Genomic DNA, 13,129 nt, shown 5'->3' with positions numbered 1-13,129 from the left:
CTAGAGCCAGCCAGTAACAGAACTGTGCTAGGGTTATTCTGGGGTCATGCCCAGATCTGTGTCTCCTTGGACCCCCAAAGAGCTGTTGATTAACCTCTGCCCCATAATTCCAATGTGAACCACATGGGCAAGGGCAAGGCCACCCTGAGGCAGCTAGTGAGGGAGGCCAGGCCAGAGGCTTCTGGGAAGAGTTCAGGGCAGAGGCCAGGGTCCATTCTATGTTATAGATGGAGGAAAAATAAGTCGTGTTGGATGTGACACATACCTTTCCTGCGTCCTGACAATTAGGCTCGAAGGAAACATGCCAGGCAGTGCCAGATCTTGTAGTGACTTAGAGGAACTGGGAAGGAGTGGCAGCCCCGAGGGCTCCTGGTAGCTGCTAATTGGGGCTGGTGATGACAGAGGAGGTGACACAGCTGCAACTCTGAGCCGTTTGCCCAACCAAGGCTCTGGCTTCTGCTGGGGAGACGGGGCTGGCTAGGAGGAGAGTTGGAAGAGAAATCTGCTTCTAAGAGGACTTGGACCTGTTCCCTCTACCCTCACCCTGCCCCCCAGGCTTGTGGGCATAAGGAAGCTGGATGTAGATCTTTCGGGGCAGGGATGAGGGAATTGGGGGCAGAGGCAGATGGGGTTGGCACCATTTTATTCCTATGGGAAGTGCCTTCTGCTCTGCAGTCAATCAATTTGGCCATTGGGATGGTCTGTAAAGGGGTGTTTGGGTGGGCCTGCCCTGGGCGACAGCTTTGCCAGTCCAGGGCCTCCTTTAGCCACCTGTGAAATGGACTGAGTTCTGTCTGCAGGTGTGCGCGCCACCCCACTGTGTGTCTTTGTGCTGTAATGCTAGCCACACGGACTCACTTGCAGTTAGTTCTTCCTGCTCGTGAATGTTAAGGATTTGAGGCAACATACAATGAGAGGCACAGAGAATTTGAAAGCGAAGGTAGAAGATCAGAAGCCACAGGCCCTCCAAAAGATCATGATTTCTCAAATCTGTGGTAAGGCCTGGACACCTGCATTTTTAGCAAGCTCCCCAGTTGATTCTGTTACATCCCCAAGTGTGAGAACCACTGGTGTGAAGGAAGGAGGCAGGAAATACACCCAAGGTCTAGGCCATCATAGCTGTTGTCGCTGACCACCAAGATGAAAAAAAGGGAAATAAGATAGAGTATGTCATTTTCATTATCTGAAACGAGGAGGAGGGATATCAGGGACATCTTTGTAGTCCTGATTTCTGAAAGAAAGCCATCATGTACGTCCTGTTACAAAGGATACTTAACAACATAATGGATACTTTGGGACTTGGGAGATTCTTTGCTTCCCTAAAGGGGTCTGTTGTGCTGCTCACCCCCACAGCTGCCGCTCACCGTGGGGCCATCAGGCCCACTCTGCAGCAGTGCCTGCTTACCCTCAGATGCCATCCCTTCCTGCAGTAAGCCAGCAGGAGGGACATTGTCAGGAGGAAGAGTGAGGTGACTTTGAGGAAAGGATCAGGAATGGGGAATGAGGGATGGCGGTGGTTCCCGAGGGGCCTGTGCAGTAAGTTTGAAAGTATAACCTGTGTGAGTGCCCAGGTGACTGATAATGTCACCAAGCCACAAGGCACTCCCCTTCAGAGTGCCCAGAGAGTCCTAAGGCACAGAAGTCAGGTGATTAAAGTGACAGGCCGGAGGAAAGAGAAGTAAAGGGAAAAAGATTGGTTAACACCACCTAATGCTGGAAAGACCTAAAGCTCCTTTACAAAACAATCAGGGCAAATATTTGTAACATACGTGACAAAGGTTAATATGACAAATATGTAAAGAGCTTTTACAAATAGTAAGAAAAAGGCAAACACCCCAATAAAAAAATGAGCAAAGCATATATTTGTAAGCAGTTCATATTACCAGTAAACAAAGGAAAAGATGTTCATTCTTAGTAGTAATCAAACTGCAAGTTAATAATTTAATTCAAGTTAAAGCAACAATGAGCTATCATCTTTCAAGTATCAATATGGGAAAGCTGAAAAAAGTAATGAGCCAATATTTGGTGACGTGTGTGGGATGGGGAGTAGGGGTGCTGAGGGTGCTTATGGCTGTTAGAAGGATTAATGGGACAATTAATTATCCTCTTTCTGGAGGATAATTTATCAAGTATCAAAAATCTTTAAAATGTACATAATCTTTGACCAAGGATCCTTATTTCCTGGAATTTATCTTAAGGAAAGATAATCAGGGATGTGCACAGAGATTTATATATAAGGGTTTCTATAACAGTGTTACTAATTATATTAAAATAGAAGTAAGATGAATGTCCAATATTAAGAATTTGTTTTAATAATCATGGTTTATCTGTATGGTGGGGCATTCTTTAAAATCAGGTAGTAAAAGAATTTTTAATTATGTGGGAAAATGTTCATGATACTTGTTAAGGAGAGTATTTAAAAAAGGCAGTTTTCAAAATAGTATATGTGACATCATCCCAATTCCCTTAAAAAAAATGAACAAACAAACAAAAAAAGACCATAGTGTGTATCAAAAGACACCCAAATGATAGCAATGGTTATCTCCGGAAGCTTCCTCTTTGTGCTTTTCTGTGTTTTCTTTCTTTTGTTCTTTTAAATAACGAACATGCTCCTTTTGCAATTAAAAACATATCACAACCCTGTTCTTTTTAAAGCAGATCTGCCAGTGACATTCTCCTGCTGCATCGAGGGCCAGCTGTGGGTGACAGTCCCTTCACCACACTTCCTGCCGTCTCAGTATAGACCTTTATTTTTACAAACACTGGCTGAATCCCTCCCTGCCTACTGCTTAGTGCTGAGTGGGCCCTGCGAGAGTCATAAAGATGACAGAGACAGTACTTACTATCCAGGCTCTTATGGGCTGGTTGGTGGTTCAGGGCTAAGGTGACCACGCAGGTCACTTGCTATAGCAATACCTTTGGCATTTGGTGTGTTCAGCATTTTGCTCGTGTGAAGATGGTATAGGGGCGTCTTGCTGAGTGTGCCTGAGATCTGCTTTCCTTGCCTGAAGCCCTGATCCCTCTCTCTCTTTGGAAATTTAGTTGGTTCACATGTGACTGATAAAACTCGGTGACAGGAACACAAGGCTGGGCCCTGTACAGTGAAAATCCAGAAATCCCCCTGTATGAGTATGTCTCATGCTGATAGATACATGTGACATACTGACCTGCATCAGAGACTCCTAAGAGGATGAGCTTGGATGGGGGCCTGAAAGAGACATCTTGATCTGACCCTGAGGACCCAAGAAAGAAGGGGACTGGGAAGTTGGTGACAGACCCAGGGCTCCTATCCTTGTGCCCTGACCACTGTGTATCGTCCTCTCTATTCACAGCCCTTGGTGTTTGAGACAGGTGAGTGGGGCCATTGTCAAGTAATGGGGAGGAAACCACCTTGGGATAAAAAAAGCTCACAACAATTCTGAGAAATAGAGCTTTCACCCCAGGTGGCTAAGAGTTGAGTGTATTAATGACAAAGTTGCAGTAAGAATCCCTCAGACATTAAGATGCAGGTGTGCAGAGGAGAATCGACAAGAAATAATAGGTTATGATTTGTACACACAGCCACATTCACATACACAAACACACATAGTCCCACCTACCATGTTTCCCCCAGAATAAGACCAGGTCTTATACTGTATTTCCCTGAAAATAAGACCGGGTCTTATGTTAATTTTTGCTCTAAAAGATGCATTAGGGCGTATTTTCAGTTGATGTCTTATTTTTTCATGTACAATAATCTACATTTATTCAAATACAGTCATGTCATCTTCTTCTGGAACATTGTCATAACATACTAAATGCGTCCGTCTGGCTGACCATCTTAACTGGGGCTTATTTTCCAGGAAACATGGTATTTAGTGTGAGTTTTAGGAAAGTAAAAAGACCTTTTTATCTCCATGTAGTTCCTCCACTTGCCCGACATTTGCCTAAACTTGCTACTATTAAAGTCCCTCTTGGTCAAAGATGCTGTTAAAATGTGAATGTGTCACTTTGGAATGAGGCCAGGTTAACCCTTGGGAACCAAGGAGTCACTTTATGTGAATTATGGAAAACACCCCATAATATGGAAAGGGGGTGTCGCCCAAGAAATGTGCAAAGCTGAGAGGAGACGGGCTGGTACAGAACTCTGCACTGGCGCGGAGGACGCTGGCAAGTTGGGAGGGAGGTATTATATTAATGGAAGATAAACTGTTTACGTCCCCATTTTACAAGGCATGAGCCTGTACCCCCACAGTAGTAGCAGGACCTCAACCATCCTGGATTTTCCTGTCTTCTCTCTGCAGTCCCTCTCTTGCTGTGCACCATGAGCTCATGTGTAAGGTCTCAGCCATATGGTCCAGCCTCCCGGGCTTTGCCCAGGCCGCGAAGGCCAATTGGCTTCACGATGGGGGTGGTGAGAAGGCTGTCTGACCCGACTGGGAGTCATTGGCTACTTGACCTCTTGCTCTGTCCTTCCCTCCACCCCATAGAGAGGAGAGGATAGGGCAAGTTCAGCTTCCTGGTGTATTTCCTCAAGAAAGTGACTACTTGACAGGGAGGAAGTGAGGCCGAGAGGTGGTAACTTGGGGCCTCCACAGAACAGAGTGTTTGTGTATCACACCCTGCCTCTCCAGCTATAGAGAGAGGGCTGTTTCCCTTTGCCTGTCAGAATCCAGCTTTTTCTTCCAGGCCTGGTTCAAATCCCATTAGACTCCATAACAGGTCCCCTGATTCCAGTCAGTACTTTCCCTTCCTTCAGTTGAACTGCTTGCTGTAGCCCACTCACTTGGCCCCGAGGCAGATATTTCTACACATCTAGGCCATATTTCTTTTTTCACTAGTGTTTGTCCGATATCCCCATTTGACTGTAAGTCCTCAGGTTGTGGGGTGGGTCCTGTTTAATAGCACTCAGGACACTGATTTAGAAATGAAGGATGGAGGAGAAATTAGTGAATGAATGGATTGGCGAATGGACAGTTAAGTGGATGGTGAGTGGGCGGATGGTCGTCTCCAAGCCCAGCACTGCCACCATCACTTACATCATATTAGTAGCTGGACGCGAGACTAGGGAATACCAGAGGACTCTCAGCTGTACTTTTAGTGAAAACCTGTCTCTGTACATATAACCAATCCAACTTAAATCGAGCCTAATTTATTTCAGGTCTCAGACATGTGAGCTAATGTTCATTTGACAACAACATCAAAATGTGCTTATACTTAAAAATAGACTCCAAAAAGTAATCATACCTCAGCCCGACTTGGCTCTGCTCAATGATTCCTTCCGTTTTGTGCGTTAGGGTTTTTTTCTGACTAAAAAAAAAAATGGAGGGGTCAGAGGAAGGAAGTTAGTCTGCGGGACCAGGGAATTAAATGAGCTAACCTGTAAAAGCAGCTGCCACAGGCCAGCATAGGCAGACACCTGTGACTTTGTGAACAGGGGCCCTTTACAGGTCAGGGTTCAGCTCCCTGGAGATTTCTGGTTCCTGATGCTTATTCCACATGTATTCCTGACTGTTGACCCTGAGCTTCGCTTGGTCAAAGTAACTTCTTGAAAGACTAGATAGTAATTTTGAGAAGCATCAGTGTTTCCTGGTTTTCTTTCTTTTCTTTTTTTTTTTTTTCGTATAGTGTGAAACTGCTTTGGGATCATCAGAGTGTGCTTCCACCCTATAGAGCGTACTTCTCCAACTGTGTCCCCTAGAGCTCTTTGGGTTCAATGAAGCCCCTTTAGTCATCATGGGGGTGGGCTTTGAGTAGGTGGGCTCTGAGTATCCCTCCCGCAAAAGAGGCACTACTTTTTATCTGTTTTACACATTGGGCTTCTGTGTAATATTTGTTGGACGGAAGGTTCCACACCTCCAATAAATGTAAAAGACCATTGTCAGGAGACCAGAGAGGCATTGCAACGTGGTCAGAGGGGACACGGGTTCATTAGACAGTGTCTTTGGCTCACTGGCCAAACACTGGCCATTGGAATGGCTCTGGGCCTTCTTGGTTTTCAGGTCTTGTGCTGATGTTTCTGTCTTGGCTGCTGCTCCTGCATGCCTCTCTCTCCTTTGCTGGCCCACCTGGTTCCTGATAAACTGCACACTTGGCTTTTTGTAAATTTTCTTTCTGGCCTGGAATACTGACCCATTTCCCCTTCCGACTTCTGGTAACTTTCCATGTCTTCACTCTATTTTGGCTTCTTCCTGGATATCTAGTCCCTTGCTTGCCCTACCCTCGGGTAACCGTGTCCCCAAGTGTTTTCTGCCTTCTGGATCCTGGCACCACCAGGGGACCCTGCTTTCCTTCTGCCACAGTCCTCCCCAGCACTGTGTGTTTTTAAGCTGAGATTTGAGGGTGGAGATCATTGGGGCTGAATGAAGTTCAAGAACATGCTGGGACTGGAGAATGGAGACCAGGATCCAGAGGATGGAAGGAAAGAATAATCACATTCATGGAGAAATTGTAATTTACACAACGCTTTCACATACTTGTCTCATTTCATTCTCATCCCAATCTGGTGAGACTGCGATATGCTTGTGTTTGTGCCACACACAGGGAACCGAGGCTCAGAGTTAGGCGATTTGCTGAAAGTATCAGACTCGGAAACCTGGGTATGTTGACTCTAAATCCTGGACTTGGGTCCTGGTCAAAAACAGGTTGTCTGCTAAGGGAAGGGGTGGAAGGATCTTGTTTATGGGAACTAGGAGTGGTCTGCCTAGAGGATGGATGTGTTGGAAAGGGGAGGGAGATAAAGGGCAGGGTCAGCCACCGAGGGCCCCCAGTCAAGTCTGGCCAGGTGGAGGAGTGAGCAGTCGGCTTGGTGACACCATCCCCAGACAGTCTGTCGCTGTGGGAGTGGGGTCTGGGTCCTTTGGGATTAGTCTGGTCTGTTTCCTGTAGACCTTAGATTCGAGTGGCTCCTACCCATGACTTTGAAACATGTTAGCTGCAGATCCCATCCCCCCACTCGTTGGGCCACATTTGCGTGGCCTTGACTGGAAGCTTCTAAGCATTATCTCTGCGTGTGGCCCTGAAAAATTGCAGGGTAATTCCAGAGGAATCGACTCATTGTTCTCCAGGGTGGGAAAGTGGAACTGCAGTGACCCCTTGGCGGGGAAGCAGGAGGAGGAACCTGGTCTCCACATCCTTCTGCCTTGGAACACGTCCCATTTGATACTTCTCCCCTCTCGTCCCCGGGGTTGCATTCTGTGCAGCTCTGCCTCTTCCCCACCTTGATAAACTGGTGACTTTGGGGCAAGTTACTAAAGTCGTGGCCACTAGACATGACCGAGGAAGAGAATGAACTAGGCCCACCTTATTCCGACACCTTACAAAACACCTGTAGTAACCAGCTCCTGGGGCTTCCAGAACACATCTGATTGGCTGTGGCTTTCCATGGCAGGTGAGGGCAGGCGGGCAGTAGGTGGGATCTGATCAGTGCAGACCAGGGGCGTGCGTGCATTGTCTTTTGAGAATTCAAAACCAATGATAAAATCAAATAAAGATCAGTCTGCTTTTTATTATCACTGTGTACCTGCAAATCTACACAATGTCAGTGATAAAATGCTCCTCCCTTCTGGAGCGGGCCCCTCTCCTCACTGCTTCATACACCCCCACTAGTAAGTTCTCTCAACACTCTCACTGGAGCTGGAGTCAGTAGACATGGTTTAGGTCCTAGCCCTGCTCTCAGGGCCAACTACCAAGTCAATTGCCCTCCCTAAACCTCAGTTTTCTGTTCTGTGAAATGGAACTATCTGCAAATATTAATAAAATAAATATAATTTTAGCATATAAAGAGAAAAGCTGGGTGTAAATGTTGTAATGTCCACAGTGCTATGCACAATCTAAGTGGTGTGAGATTTGGGTCATCTCTAGGTTATTCCCCTTTGGCAGTGAAGAATTTGGGGGCGATTGAATTTTCCATGAAGCTTTTCCATGAAGCTTAGAAGCTGGTGCTGGAGACACCAACACCATTTTCGGTGCTGAGAAGCTGTTCTAGGGTTACTCCTTATCAGGTGATTCTGGGGCAGACAACAGGAGACCCTCATGGGGTGCCACCCTGGGCTCTGCCGAGTTCTGCAATGAGGTCCATCTGTCTCATTCTTTATACAGCTTGCTCTGTCCTCCCAGGGTGCTGAGTGAGTGAGGAGCTGAGTTTTCTGCCTGGAAGAGGGGTGTGTTCCTTTCATAATTGCAGGAGAGCGTGCTGGCAGACGCAGGGAAGGTAGTTTCTGTGACTTGCAGATTAACTGTCACTCACTAAACCTGCCTACGTGACTTTTGCAAGCCAACCTCAGGCATGGAATTCCACCCACCCATGCCTCCTGCCTTTGTACAGCTCTCGATGGGAAAGTCCTTTCTCAGGCGTTATCTCGTGATTTCCCCACCAGCCCTGTGAGGTGGGCAGACCTGGTGTTTCTCCCCCCCATTTGACAGGTAGGAAACTGAGGCCTGGGACGTTGAATAGGCTACCTAGGATCATGGCCAGTTAGTGGTAGGGCTGTGACTAGAACACAAGTCTCTGGACACCAGCCCAGAGATAGGAATTTGGAGAATGAAGCAAAAGCCCTCCTTTCTGTTCAGAGTTGTCTCAGGCTTTTTGAACTAACAGAAAGCTTTCTGAGATGAGACCTCAGGTGGCGGGGAGTGAAACAGGACCTGAGAAGGCAGTTCCTTGTCGAAAGCCACGAAGCTTTGATGGCAGGTCAGAATCAGGAATCCGGCCTCCTGACCACCAGCCCTTTGCTGAATTAGACGTAGGTTAGGTATGAAGAGGGTTCTGGGGATGGGGGATGAAATTGGAATATGCATGTGTTGCCTACGAGTGTATATCAATGTTTCAGCATTCCCATAATTTTTGAATTAGTGTTGGCAGTGACCTCCGTTAGAGAGAGATTGGATGACTCCCCTCTGTTCCCTCCTTGGATGCCTCCCTGGGTGGCTCTGTCCTAACCTTAGAGTGGCCCACCCTCGCTGTCCACCCCTTACCCGCATAGCGAAGCCAGGTGACCCCTGCACCACGGAGTCTGAACTTCTGGCTTTGGAGCCTATCTCATGGGCAGACAAGGGCCCATCACTGTCACTGTTTTCAACCTACCCTTGGGTCTGCTTGTGCCATTTGTTGGGCATGATAGAGCCACCTCAGGTCTGGCTTATGGGCATCTGCTCTGGGTACAGTGACCAAGGGGGTGCCTGAATGCAAACTTCCACTCCTGTTATCCCCCAAAGCCCAGAGTAATCTGTCTTGATTTGCAAATGCATACTGAGGCAATTGGATTGCAGGCCCCTCAAGCAGAAGCTATGCTGGTGGGATACATTACACTCCCCTCTCTCTTCTCTTTCTCCCTCCCTTGTCAGATCAAAGAACTAAGGGAGAGGGTCATACTGAAAAGGACAAGGAATAATATGAGCAACATCTGTAGTTTCTTCACTTGTAAAGTGGAGGTAATCAGAGAACTGGGGTCCATTGGTGTCTCTTAGCCCTGACTGCCCATCGGAGTCCCTGGGGAGCTGTTAAGTACAGAAAGTCCTCACTTAATGTCATTTGACCACTTTAAGCAAAATAAGATATAATGGAACCGAATTTACCATAGGCTAATTGATATAAATAGAGTTAAGTTCAAACGGTATCTCATCGTTCATTATAATGAAATGACGTTATTTAAGAACCTGCTATATCTTGATTCCCAGGCTGCCACCCCGACCTAGAGGATCAGAATCTCTGGAGATGGGGGACCCAGGCACTAGTAGTTTTAAAATTCCCCACATGATTCCAATGTATAGCCAGAGCTGAGGACCACTGCTCTAAGGATTAAGAGTTGGCCAATTGCTTAGAATAGAGATATTCCCACAGCTGGCTGTGTGCTGGAATCATCAGGGAGGCTTTTAAAATTACACTGATTTCCTGGCCACACATTGCAGACCATTTAAATCAGGGACTTCCATGTCTAGTACCTCTTGCTCAGCCTTCACATGAGCCACAAACTTGTAGTCATGAAAGCTACCATTTATCAGTGGTGACTGTGGGCCAACGTAACAGATATTTCTAGTCTTCATAGTTCCCATTTTACAGATGAAGAAACTGACGCTCAGATCACATAGCCTCTTGCCCTAGGTGACAGGATAAGTTCCTGAACCAGACCTGTCTGCCCTTGAAGCCTGCTCTCACAGTCCAAAGCCTCATGGCCTGGGGGCTGGCCCTGGTGGGGCATATTCTCCACTCTTCCCAGTAACAGCCCAAGGAAAGAGGAAAGCCAGCAAGTGGCTTGGCTTTCCTGAGGCTCCCCGGGGCTGGTCGAGTGGAGGACCCCACCCCTGTGGAGAGAGGGGAGAGGAGTGTGTTGCCTGGTATTTGGCTCTGCGTTAGTCACCCTCTCTCAAAATACCTCCTTTTGGCGGGAGGAGGATGCCTGACCCCCAGTCACTTCTTAGTGCCACAGCTGCTCTCACAAAGAGAAAACTCAACCAGGAAAAGCAAACACTCATTTGCTTTTGGAGAGTTGGAAGAATTTTTTAGGCATGCGATATAGGAAAATGCTTCTGTTTCCCTCATAAGAATAGGGGAAGATCTGTCAACGTCACCTGAAATATTTAGTTCTGCTTTATAAAAACCCTGTGCTTTCACCTCTGTGCTCTGTAAGCTTAAACAAATGGCTCAGAATCCTTAAGTTTTGGTTTCCCCACAGTTCAACTGTTTGCCCTCAGGACTGCCGATGGATGCCAGGCCCCTTGAGGTATCAGAGAGAGGAGAGCGGAGTGTGGGCATTCTGAAGCTGACACTCACAGCTGCCTGGGCTGGAAGCTTCGTCAAGTGTTTGCTGGCACCCACTAAAGGACCTGATGTCCCTGAGGCCCAAAGTGATTCCAAGTCGCCAGTGTGTTAGAGATCTCACTGAATGGATTCACTCCAGCTTTGGGAGGCCTGGCTTCACTCCACCTGCGTCAGCCCCTAGTGTGTGGACAGCTGAGAGCCAATACTGGGGCATAAATAGCTGAAACTTTAATGTTAGTGGACAGTGTAATTTAATTTGGCTCCACCACACCTTCCCTGCCCAGCCCCGCCCCCAGGGCCCTCTCCCTCCCCAGAGCTCCCTCTGTACCTGTTCCCTGGGCCTTTGGTCCCTGCCCCTTTCTGCCCAGCACGGAGCCTGCCAGAGAGCAGATGCTCAGCTAGCATTGAGTGAATGGAGAAGAAAGGGATGGAGAGGCTCGTGAATGTGTGTCTGGTGACATCTTTAAGATGGTTGGCAGAGAATGCTGTTTACGTGTTGGCGTATTTATTCCTCGCTTGTTCTACTCGATTCTGTGTGTGTGTATGTCACTTAGGTTTATGTTGAAGGTTGCCTCATTGAGTATGATTCTAGTCATGGAATGATTCAGAGGCGATGCTGTTTTCTGAGGTTGAGGCAAATCTCCAAAGCCTTTCATTGTGTGGCTCTCACCCCAGAGCCACTAATAGAGTATATCCTAAGTGTGGCGTCTGATGACCCCTAATTAAGCCATTAAGCTGAACCTTAAAACTTTCTAATTTCTGTCTCAAGCAGTGGGTATTGTGGGTGGCAAGAAAACATGGGGCAATGGTGGAAACACTGTAAGGGGAGTGGGAGGACCCCCAGGAGGGGGGCCCCTGGGCAGTCTTCAGAGACTTAGAGCCGCTCGCACTCAGTGCCTGAACTGAGATGGTGAAATGGGGGCTGCTGTCCTTCCTGTGTGGTGGGCTGCCCTGGGAGCACTTGGGGAAGCTGGCTCAGGGCTGCCCGCCGCTCTGGCATGGACGCCTCTTAGGGCTGCTGTCTTGGTCCCCAGCGTGGAGGACTTCCAGGCCCAGCCCTGGCTCCTGTATCTTAGAGGCTTTGGGGACAGGGGGCTCTGGAGCCTGGCTCTGCCATTAACTGTGATGACCTCAGGTGAGTCACTTGACCTCTCTTGTGCCTCAGTTTCCAAACAGTTTACAACTCTGTGGTCCCATCAGCCCTCTTGAACCCCACTGTAGTATTGACAGTGTCAGGCTGCCTCCACCCCCACCAGGATCCCCACCATCCCAGCCTGCATAGCTTCTGGCCCTGTGTTTATATTAAGTGCCTCATCCTCGTAATTGTTTGGTCCCCCTATTGTCTAGCTGCTTGGCTCACATCAGGTAATTGAGATTTTATTTGTTGGAGGAGAGCGTTGGGAGCAAAGGTACAAACATGAGAAGTTCGAGGTGCTTGTCACCTCGTTATTCCAAATGGACGAATGTGTACTTATATCCAGATATGGGAGGCTCAAATGGATGATTGCTACCATTAGTATTTTGCCATCTCTGTCTTTTTTCTTTTTTCTGTTTAATCTTTTCCATTACATACTATGAGCCTGTGGACATTATGATTTCATCTGGCGAATACTAGACTTGGGTTCTAGCCGAGGCTTTGGAATGACAAGGCTATGTCATTCTGATCAAATCAATAACCTTTCAGAGCCTCAGGGTTCACATCTGTACACTGGGAACGACAATACTCACATTCCTTCAGGATTCATGTGAACAGAAGGGAAGCCCAGTCCCTGCCCCATCTCAGCCACTGGTTGATGGCCAGGTGGGGATGCTGGCTGGTGACATGATGTGTCTTGCCCTGGCAGAGTGACTCTGAATTAGTGTGGCCTGGGCGCCAACAGTCGGGTCACTTCCCCAGTGGCCACAGTGACACCCTAACTGTGTGAGTCTGTGTCCCCACAGCGGCCAGTTTGCCATTGTGAAGAAGTGCCGGGAGAAGAGCACCGGGCTGGAGTTCGCCGCCAAGTTCATCAAGAAGCGCCAGAGCCGGGCCAGCCGGCGGGGCGTGGGTCGCGAGGAGATCCAGCGGGAGGTGAGGATCCTGCGGCAGGTGCTGCACCCCAACGTCATCACGCTGCACGATGTCTTCGAGAACCGCACTGACGTGGTGCTCATCCTGGAGCTGTGAGTGGGCTGCCGGGGCCGGGGCCGTGGTGGGCAGCAGGGGCAGGCAGGGCCGCGGAGCGCCAGCCCCAGGCCCCAGGGGCAGCAGCAGCCAGACCGAAGCTCCGCCCCAGGGGAGGGAGTCAGTGGTGGGCGGTTTCGCGCAGTTACCCCCATTCTCCTTTCTGAATCTGGGCCAAAGCAGGGGGGGACTTGCCAGGCAGGAGGGTCAGAGGGTGACACTCTCGG

The 13,129-nt window shown here is 48.4% G+C and overlaps 1 protein-coding gene across 9 annotated transcripts in view; it reads left to right on the top strand.

Annotated features, from left to right (window-relative positions):
- The window catches only part of DAPK2 (death associated protein kinase 2), a 114,983-nt gene that overhangs the window by 48,447 nt on the left and 53,407 nt on the right, over positions 1 to 13,129 (top strand). For 7 of the 9 annotated variants that reach the window (XM_081049488.1, XM_081049490.1, XM_081049491.1 and 4 more), the window contains exon 3: positions 12,680 to 12,901. The exons of 1 other annotated variant lie outside the window; for it this stretch is intronic. In XM_081049488.1, coding sequence (XP_080905614.1) covers positions 12,680 to 12,901 — 222 coding nt within the window. The remainder of the gene's footprint in view (positions 1 to 12,679; positions 12,902 to 13,129) is intronic. One more of the 9 variants, XM_081049496.1, reaches the window with a different exon arrangement.

This window comes from Rhinolophus hipposideros, assembly GCF_964194185.1.
Source record: "Rhinolophus hipposideros genome assembly, chromosome: 5".
Classification (NCBI taxonomy): domain Eukaryota; kingdom Metazoa; phylum Chordata; class Mammalia; order Chiroptera; family Rhinolophidae; genus Rhinolophus; species Rhinolophus hipposideros.
The sequence above is the reverse complement of the archived record's forward strand: the minus strand, read 5'-3'. Positions and strand labels throughout refer to the sequence as shown.